Source organism: Seriola lalandi, unplaced genomic scaffold (assembly GCF_002814215.2).
Source record: "Seriola lalandi dorsalis isolate HSWRI2012SDOR001 ecotype SW California unplaced genomic scaffold, Sedor1 jcf7180002054885, whole genome shotgun sequence".
In the NCBI taxonomy this organism is placed as follows: domain Eukaryota; kingdom Metazoa; phylum Chordata; class Actinopteri; order Carangiformes; family Carangidae; genus Seriola; species Seriola lalandi.
The window spans coordinates 5,634,259-5,644,721 of record NW_019525437.1 but is presented as its reverse complement, the minus strand read 5'-3'; the positions used below and the strand labels follow the sequence as shown (position 1 = coordinate 5,644,721).

At 43.5% G+C, this 10,463-nt stretch overlaps 1 protein-coding gene across 2 annotated transcripts in view; it reads left to right on the top strand.

The window, feature by feature from the left end:
• The first annotated feature begins 368 nt into the window (after positions 1–368).
• brinp3a.1 (bone morphogenetic protein/retinoic acid inducible neural-specific 3a, tandem duplicate 1) overlaps positions 369–10,463 on the top strand; it is a 49,389-nt gene continuing 39,294 nt past the window's right edge. The window contains exons 1-2 of one of the 2 annotated variants that reach the window (XM_023428710.2): positions 369–540; positions 954–1,261. In XM_023428710.2, coding sequence (XP_023284478.1) covers positions 1,008–1,261 — 254 coding nt within the window. In that variant the 5' untranslated portion in view covers positions 369–540; positions 954–1,007. Of the gene's footprint in view, positions 541–950; positions 1,262–10,463 lie in introns of both variants that reach the window. The other variant, XM_023428708.2, reaches the window with a different exon arrangement.

Here is a 10,463-nt window from a genome sequence, read left to right as displayed (position 1 = left end):
CTCTCACTTCCTTCAGTAACGTCCCAGCCAACCGGGAGTGTGCTCGCTGCTGGAATAAATTAAATTGCAGCGGTATGGGAAGTGCTACAGGAGGGAGGGAAAGAGAGAGAGAGGGGGAGAGAGCGAGAGAGAGAGAGAAAGCGCCGTGAATGCCATTCACACATTCTGTGCGCTGGGAGTCCAGGCACCGTCAGCAGCGGCGTTAGAAGCAGCAGCAGCAGCATCAGCAGCAGCTCTCCCGTGCGCCCTGCATGCGCCCCGAGCGCGTCTCTCCAGTCAAGAGCAGATATGAGTTAGAGGGCAGCAGCAGCTATAGCCGCGCTTCTCACACGCAGGGGTGGGGGTGTGTGTGTGTGTGTGTGTGTGCTACCTCTAATTGTGCGTCTGTTTGCATTTGTGGCGAAAGTCCTTCACGAGAAAAGTCATTCTCAAATGCCGTCCCGTCTGTGCGACGAGCCGAACCCAACTTCACGATCCTATCAGGGGATTTTGCGGAGATTAATTCCGACAGGTCACGGATCACAATACTTACAGAATAAGGTCACCGAATCCAAAATATACAACAATTTAGTCTACCTGGAAGGGTTTGACTCCGTGCGCTCTTGAAGCATCGCATCGAAAAAAAAAAACAAACAAAAAAAAAACCATCATTCAAACTAGAGCAAAAAATCACTGTCTAAAGGTTTTATATTAAGTTTATTATTACACCCATTAAATATATAAGTGCGTTGATTTGCTTTATTGTGTACAGTAAATTAGTTATAGGTATAGTGACCTCTAAAAAATATTGTCCCTCAGCAATGATTTCTGACCTAGTAATACTGGACAAATGCAGCCCTCTCAGTTCATCTTCATCCTACTCACGCCCAAACCAAAATTACAACCTTATTGTTCTCCAGTGTGTCTCCAACTCCTCTCCCTCTTCCTCTCTTTCCTTTCCTCCCTTTCAGCAGGACTCATCTAGAGTGCAGGGAGAATGAGGAGTCACCGGGGCCGGGGGAAGCAGCATGAGTGGCCCGTGCATCTCCATTAGACTGACGGCCCTCATGTTTCTATGGAAGTGGTTGACACTAAGCCTGCTCCAGAGCTGGGTGTCAGTAGGGGCCGGGGCGGCCGACCACGCCGGGGCTGGCTTCAGTGGCTCCGCCGGGCCCCTTGGCTGGCTCCTGTCGGACAAGGGTCCTTTTCAGCGCTCACAGGAGTTTGTTGATTTCACAGAGCGCTACCAGCAAGGATTCACCACCAAGTACAAGATATACAGGTGAGAGACGGTGGGCAGCTGGGTCACGGTGTGCAAAGCTCGGGTGCTTGTGAGGAAGGCTGTTTGTGATATCTGAATCCAAAATGGACCAAATGCAGAGATGCAGACTCAAAGATTTTACAGATTCAGGTTCTGGTTTTACTTAGAAAAGTATAGGCAAGAGATCACATAATGCTTTTCTTTAGTCTATAAAAGATGGAGATTTAGTAGGTGGCAAACTGTAGGATGAGCGTTGAGAAGATTACTTAGTGGAGTTTTGCATACAAATGAAAAGCTCAGCGAGCTTTATTTGGGGTGCGACTGCCTGCTTCCTTCTATTCTGTGGGCAGCAGAGACATATGGTTTGAGTATGATACGAACCCACAGAACGCTGCATATCACTGGAAAGTCAAAGTGAAGATACCGCAGGAGGGTTCGGGCAAAGCAGCGGGATGTAACAGATATCTGACTGAGCCAGTTGATGTGTGACAGTGGGTAGACAGGATGGCTTCAGAAGTGTGTGGTGTGAAGTGCAGTGGGTGTGCGCTTAGAAGCAGCAGGATATTGTTTGAAAGCTCGCTACCATGACATTTCTTCAGCTTCTTAGAGACAAGAAAGTGGAATTAAAGCAACGTTTGCGAGATGCGATCTCTCACCTGTGAAAAAGCTCAGGATATTAAGGAGTTGTCTCTTCGAATGTCAGTCAGATATATGGGTTTGAATTGTAAACATGATGCACATCAACATAAACCGGTAGCTCTGAATCTTGTACGTCAAAAGAAAGGATGCTAGTTTTGTCATCTCAGACGTTCCACACTTCAGGTTCACCTGCCGTATGAACTTAATGATTAATGTTCGCACGCAAACAGCAGTGTAAACCTCAGCCGTACCCAGCAGGCTTTCCTCATTTGTTACAAGTCCGTGTGGGTGTGTGTTCGTGTGCTGGTATTTCCCCGAGTGTTATTATGTTCCGTGCAGAAACACCTCTGAAGCGTTTAAACGGTCGGATAAAATGCTTTTAGGTGGTGGTCCAGTATGACCCACACACAGTATGTAGCTATAAGAGTGACATTTATTATACAAATTGCCATACTAAGTGGATTTTTAGAATTTCTTTTTTCTGATCTGACCAAACTGTTCCAAAATGCATTTTTTTTCGCAGTAGCTAAAACAAAGCCTGGTTTTCTAACTTTGACAAAGTCGCCAATCAACAACATGCTTCCTAACAGGTTACTGTATGTCTGAGGATGACTGGGCGTGCATACTTGAGTGTCTCGTTTTTGTGGCTGTGTATGTTTGACTGTGTGTGTGTGTGTGTGTGTGTGTGTGACTGTGTGTGTGTGTGTGTGTGTGCCAGGTAAGTGTTTTGATCCTCCTGTGATGAGAGCGATGCTGTCGGAGCGTCCGCAGCCGTGCAGTAGAAAGAAGGCTGATGCCAGCTGAACAGAGGTTTGACTGACACTGGCATTTAGCAGCTGACAGGGGTGACAATGCCAGGCAAAGATAGAGAATGTAGCGATGTTGGCTTCCCCCCCTCCCCCACCCCACCCCCCCACATCCATCACTTCCTCCCCCACTTGCTCTCCGTTGGCCTCTTCTTTCTGTCTCCATGGATGTCTCCATACCTCTCTTTTCTCCCTGCTTGTGTTTTTGTCCTCCTGCGCCTTCAGCACCCCACCCTATGCATGCAAATCAGAACAGACATTTGCATACACAAGATTTCACATCACTAAAAATACACAGACAAAACTATAGCCTTAAGCCTTTTTAGCATTCAGTAACCTACAGTACGACTTCTACTGACCTCTATCAGCAAATATCCGGAAATGCAAACTTGACATGTCTATAACCCTCCTTCCCCCTCGAGGTACAGTGGCCTTTTCAGTCTCCCCTGAACAATGAGAGTAAAGCTAGCTAATGAGAACAAAAAAATCCAATAGAAACCGAAGAGAGGAGGTAAAATATCACCACGTTAAAAAGTGGGAATAATGTTCCTGCGTTGTCATTCGCTTCCCTCAGCTTGAAAAACAAGCCTTTTTAGGCTTTAAATATCTTGCACCCGTAACACTGTCATCCATCGCTGAGCAGTCGAGGATGCCAGTTTGCTGAGAACTAAAAGAGATCACAAGTGGCTTCAAACTGCAACGGGCTGCGTTGTTTTTTTTGGGGTTTTTTTTTTTTTGGTCCAATACAGATTCATTCCAAAAGCCAGAAAAATCTAGTGTAAAGCAATCTTTGAGTCATTTGTATTGATCAACAACACCACTCTGCTTCTTGCAGACACATTACGCTCCTTTATGGGTCAGTAAAAACCTTGTTATTGCCTCTTGAGTCGTCACCGCTATGTATCATAATCCTAAGTCCAAAAGCTCAAAGTGGCCTCTTGTGGAGCTGAGGAGCAGCCAAAAAAAATGTCCTCAGTCTGGAAAGACTTCCTCAGCGCTCATGCAGATTTGGGTCCTCGTATGTATAGAAAAGCATTCACACACAGAGAGAGAGAGAGAGAGAGAGAGAGGAAGAGCAATAAGAAATTAGTTTTAATTAACCAGCAGGTTAAAAGAAGGTTAAATAAAAACATTAAAATCTAACCTCTCCCCCTCTCTCTCTCTTTCTGTGCCTCATCCCCACGTCTGTCTCACATTTTCTCTCTTTTTCTCTCCCTCCCTCCCTCCCTTGTCGAATGATCTCAAACCAATTGCTCTCCCTCGCTCATAAATATTCTCCAGAGCTCAGTTGGCCTTTCCCGTCAGGGGGGCAGGGGAGAGGGAGATGAGGAGGAGGAGGAGGACTGGAGGAGTTGGGAGTACAGAGGAAGGGGGCATGAGAGGAGCCAGAGTTTTATCCCCCCCTGCTGGATGGCCACTGCACCGGAACAGCTTCTTCTTTTTTTTTTTTTTTTTAATGATAAAAGTTTTAAAAATTAAGAATTTTTACAGTGTAATATTCTGAGTGGAAGTAATAAAGTATTTAATTTTTACACTCACAGCCTTTATCTGTTGTCTGGACTGTATTAAAAGCCAAATTAAAGAGCTTAGAGACACATACAGCTTTCTGTGGGCAGCGGTGTAAATGTAAAGTAAAAAAAAAAAGTGCTTTCAAACCATAAATCCTCCGAGTGAAAGAGGTTTTCTCTTCTCAAGGTCTGATCAAATCCAGTAATGGGAGCTGTGAATTAATGGATTCAGCCCATTGAAAAGCAGTGAAAAACAGCCATAAGCAAACAGTCAAACAACATTCATTCATTCAGTCCATCTCTCTGTTCTCCGGCTTTTATTTCAAACTGAAAGCAGTCAGCGGGTTGCATGTTTCCCCCGTCAACCACAAACACGTCGGTGTAAGCAATTAACATAAATTCTTCATTTACTTCACTCTGATAGCATGAGTTCAAATTGGAGACATTTCAGTGGAGCTGCTGCTGTTAGGAGCGCGTTGAGAGGTGGAAATGGTTAATAGTATTTCATTTAATATTATTTAATAAATCATTAATAATTTAGAGGCTTGCGGTTGTTTTTCAAAATCGTTTTTCCCGCGAACGGGACCCGGCTCTCGCTCCGCGTTTTCCTCGGGTGTGTGGTCGAGCCATATCTACAGACAGTAGCATATTAGTCAAAATGTCAGCTCCTCCTTTCTTCTTCATGGCCCATAACTTTTACATCACGCCTCATCTCCCGTGTTTTCTCCTCTCTTTTCTCCTGTCAGCCCCGCCGGCTATTTCCACTGGCTTCATTTGATGTAAGGAGTCATCTCTCGTAATTACGGAGTGATTAGTGTTTCAATTATCTGCAAACATGTTTGTGGAGAGGATAGGGTGCAGAGGCATGACATTACAATACCTGGTGCTGCGCTGTGTAATCATGTCATTCAGATTTGGAGGGAGCAGAGGCCTATTGTGCTCTATCTGTCTCGTGTTTATGACTGTGCTATTGTGTTTTGAACGCTTTAGATGGGGAAGCGCATTTAAAAGAGATTATGAAATGGGCTGGAATAAATGGGTACACAACTGCATGAAGCAATGAAGAGAAGAAAAGAGAATATAAAAGAGGGAGAACGTCAAGGAATATATCATAACACAGTGCAATGGAACACAATACTTTCATTTACCACACCATAGATAATACTGCAGGTGCAGAGGGAATAATGATTTAATATTTAATGGAAAATATAAAACTCTTAAAGTTCGCCCTGACAAAGACTCAGTGAATTCACAACCAGTCGGCGTTTTAACCAATATGTCTGACTAAATAAAAGCTTCAAATACATCTCCTCTGCTCAGCTTAAGAGTGTCTAAGCTGAGGAGTGTTTCCTCTTCTTCTTTCTGTCTACGCGTGGACACACTTTTTATAGACTGTCTCTGTATGCAGTGTGAGGGTAGGCTGAATGGTGACTGGCAAGTCAGTGGTAGCAAGCTAGTAAACATAGATGTAAACAAGGAATAGCAGAGACTACAGTGCATTGAATGTTAATACAGTATAAGACATGTTTTACTCTCCATCACTGCTTCCGTAACTTATGGTTAAGGTCTTAAATTAAGGAAATTAAACTACTCTGTTAAATTTAAATATAATAAGGCTGTCGTCATCATAGACTGTGAATAAAGATGGTTGTAGCCTCCATGACGTCACCCACAGGTTTCTGAAGGGCAGAGTGAGCTGCTCCACCATCGCCATCTTGGCAGTGTCTGTCTCCGCCCATAACTCCTGGCTAATCCAAAAATGGGCAGAGAGGAGGGGCGTGTGTGAAGCCGAGTATACGCTCACCCACCTGTCAAAGTGGCCACGCCCTCAATTATGCAGAACTTTAAGTCGTAAAAAAATGTAGACAGGTGAGTTATATAAAAATTCACCCCCTGTACAGTTGTCGCGAAGGAGGAAATTAGCTACAGCGCTACAGCCACCAAAACCATCTTTTGTACCTGTAAACACTATTATTTCTGCTGTAAAGTTGGACATTTTAACATGGGAGTCTGTGGGGAGCCAGCTTCAAGTGGCCATTTGAGGAACTGCAGTACGACACTTCCATGTTGGCTTCATGTTTCTTCATTTTCTTTTGTTTATATTTATTTAGGCTTAAAGAGTCCATGTGAAAAATGACGGTTGTGTTTTAGATACAAAATGTAGAACACTGTTGTGTGCCAAAACAACAAACTTATTTTATCACTTTATAGGCTGCCACTCTTTGGATTAGGCAACATGTCATCGGTCACGGCCAACATCTGCTACACCTCAAGAAACAACCCACAAACAGTGCACGATGAAGACTCAGCTAAAAACACCGCAAAAACAAAACATCCAAACAGTATTTTTCTCCCCGTGTCTTTTAAAAGAGGTCATTAGAAATGATAAATAATATCAAAAATGAGTGATGTGAGCATTTTAACATTTTTGGCCAGATCACCCAGCCCTGTGTTAGAACAGCATGTAAAACGTATGATTCCCCATTTCCCTCCAGTCAACATTGTTTTCTTTTCAACTCTTCACCATGATCGATTTTTATCCTGAACCAAGTTGTGTGTGTGTTCCCAAACCAAACAAACTTTCATATGAATCCTTTTGTAACGCTTCTGGAAGGCACTGACAAAGACTGCTGTCCTGCAGCTAAGGACGCCAGATCAATACACGCTCTGATAAATGAGCTGTTTTGTTGTGTAGTTTGGAGGTCTTGTTGTTGGGAAGACTTAGTCTTAATGGTTTGTGGTGAGAGGCAATGAGACCTGAAATGTGGCCTATGGGTTCAGAGTAACATACCTTTGTGCGCCAGAACCATCTGCAGCAGAATTCCTTCCTAAGAGGTTCTGAGGTGGAATAAAAAAGGTTGCACTACTTCCACCTTTGCTAATAAGAGAGGACGTATAATAGTACCAGGTCTGGGAGATGTTCTTTGTCATGAAATCACAGACACATACTAGGTTATTTCAAGCGATCTTTGGATACTCCCAATTTTGTCTGTGCAAGTAAAGAAGAAGGAAATAAAATAAACCTTTGGTATAATTACAATGAAAAATTAGACAATTAGATATGATTCATCCCACGCTTCATTTATTGTTAGTGCTTTCTTTAAATTCAGAACACATCCCAGCACTTCCCCTCTGCCTCTCCACTTTCCTGACATACGTAACCAAATCAAATCTGACCTTGTGGCTCACAGTGTAGACTGCAGTTGCAGGTGGGGGCTGCTCCTCCTCGCTGTGATGGTCTTGTTTGTTTATAATCAATATATTAGTGTCTGGAAATTATCGAGGTAAAGATTTTGTTGCAAACCCGTGACAGAACAGACCAACAGAGAGCAGAGGGGTAGAACGAGATGCAGTTCCCGTCAACCTACAGTTTTCTCTCATGCATGAATGCCCGAGCGGCTCGTTCAATGAGGGAGCTGTGGTGGAGAGACGGGTCGGTCTATAGTCCCGCAGTCAGAGGTTGAATGTGTCTTCAGGACAGAAGTGGAGCGGCCTCCTCCTCCTCCTCCTCCTCCTCCTCCTCCTGATCACCAGCAGCAAAGGCAGTGACGAGGACTTCATCGAGCACACAGCTTATGGCTTCTGACAAGTGTGTGATGGGGGAGTTATCAGGGCCAGAGGTCCACAGAAACAGCTTTTAAGAGAGAGGGAGTCTGAGTCTGAGTGTATTTTATATGGATGGCCTACGCTTTGATAATTGGGGTAGAGTTTGCATGCCAGTTTCAGTAGGTGCTGCTTATTTCCGCTCTGTGTTATTTCCGGAGCGCTGATTCTTAAATGAAGCAATTTCCGCCGCAGTGTCGCAAGTGGTCAGTGGCAGGATGTCTTCTCTGTGCAGTGAATCAAAATTTTAAGAGTAAAGTGCACAAAACCATGAGCAAATATCCCCCAGTACTGCTATTGATGTCTTCACAAAGGCATAGCAGGTATTCCTTGATGTCTTGGAGTCCAATAAACCTTCACCACCAAAAAGTGAAGTTGCATATAACTCTAAAGGAATTTAGCCTTTTTCTAATTCACAACATATTTTTCATGGTTTTGACCATCGCTTCTGTGCGTTGGATCGGACGGCAACATTGTGGTTCACACTTGAAGCTGTGTCCCAATTCGGGGGCCACATCCTTCGGAGGGCTCGGTCTACAAAGGTGTGGTCCTTCAAAGGCCAAACCAAAATGAGACAGTCTGGCCTACAGAGGATTTTCACTTTGCATCACCAGCTGTACCTGCCATGACCTTTTGCATCGCAAAGCACGGCTCCCGTCGCCTAGCAGTCGACGCGTAACTTTTCACAAAAACTTGAGGTTTTAAGGCCCCTGGGTTAAACAGTTGTATCGTATCATCATGGTTTACTTCTAATTTACAAAATTAATGGTTTGGTTCAACTTTCAACAACCAGTGTCAGTATTTCTTGGCCTGTCTGACGTAATGAAGCTAAGAACAAGTTCAATCAGGAACGCTATCTCTACGCTTCATTCATTCACAATTCTGTGTCACTCTTTACCTCTCTCACAGCTGATTTCGGGTGTTTTCGGGAACCCATCAGATTTCGTCACGATCTCAGCCAGCCAAATGCATTGTGGCTGTCAAACTTTAAAAATCTCTTCTCCTTCCTTCTGCTGCTGTCAGCTGTCATTTCATGGCGTATTGCTGCGACCCTCCTCCACCCCATTCACCTCCAGTCTTCACATCTCATCACATCCACATCTCCAGCATCCTCTTCTTCCCATCACATCCACCACCAGCAGTGTGTAGACCCCGGGGGGTTTCCTTTACTTCGGCACAGCCCCCCCCCCCCCCCCCCCGTTTCAAATAGACTCTCATGTCTCTTCTTTTCTTCTCTTGTTTTGCACACGGCAGTAGAAGTGTATTTGCTGAATCAGAATGAAGCCTCTCCTGATTGAACTAATGTCACTGCATAAATATTGAGATCCTGGTGGGAAAAACGTTTGTAACTGATATTGTATGTTTGAGAATATGTGAATGTGCTTTTGGGAATATGTGGTGATAAACTGGGTGCAGCTGCAGAATGTGATTAGAGAGCTAATTTTAAAAAGTCCATGCAGGCCTGTCTTCAACCGAAAACACCTGTGTCATGAAGAGGAGGATTTAGCGTGGCTGGTGGCTCTTCTGTCTTCTGCTCCCTATGTTTGCACGTGTGTGTGTGTGTGTGTGTGTGCATGTTTGTGAGGCTGAGAGCGAATGCACAGCATGTACATGCCCAATTATGTACACAATGTGATTCCAGGCATTCCTTGTTTTGTGTGTGGAGAGAAGTCTCTTGTCAACACTGTTATGACAAATTGCAGTACAAAAGGGATCAGCAGTCTCGATGTCAGCAAACTCTGCTGCAAATCATGCTTCCCCTCTCTCTCTCTCTCTCTCTCTCTCTCTCTCTCTCTCTCGCTCTCTCTCTTTCTCGGCCTTGCCCTTGCTCCCTGTTATCAGAGGTGTAGTGATATTCATGGAAACTACAAATCAATAACGCAATTACTTTTTAACAAAGCTAACCCTCCTACAACATTTTAGCAGTTTTTTTTTTCCTTCACACTGAGCAGCATTTCACAATTTCACAAAAATGAGCCTCAATGGGCTAAAATAAGGTTAAATGAAAAAAAAAAAAAAAAATATATATAGAAGGCTTGTTTTTCTTTTCCCCCAGGAAAACTTTGCTGAAAGGCAAAAAGTGTAAAGACAGAAAAGAGAGAAAAGAAGGATTAATTTAAAATGGTGTAAAGTAGTAAAAAGGGTTTTGGTTGGGAAAATAAAAGCAAGTGCTCATTTCAGCCAGGGACATTTACATTAAGGAAAATGTCCATTCATAGCAAATAAAATAAAACATGAGATTTGGTGGAAAAGGCTCTACTGATTCCTCTCAATACACAAACACACACACACACACACACACACAGTACATACATCTTAGTAAAGTCATGAAGTATAACATAGAGGAAACAAACAGCATGAGTGTAGCAGAGTATAACGCCACAGTGTACACCTGCTGTGCAACAACTGAGCTCTCAGAAACAAGAAAAAGACAAAAACATGGGGGAAATATTACTAAAAATAAGTTAAATTATCTCTATCCAACAGCACGAAAATTTCACTTGCCCTGATTTTTTAAAGCAAGTCAAAATAAGCTTGAAACAAGTCAAACTCTTTAACATAAAAACTGCCTGGTTAGAAGAAATATCTTGCGAGACAGAAAACAAGCAGATATTTTTTTCTGTGTGTAGAGTTAGAATTGGATGTTTCTAGTCAGCTGGTAGCCAA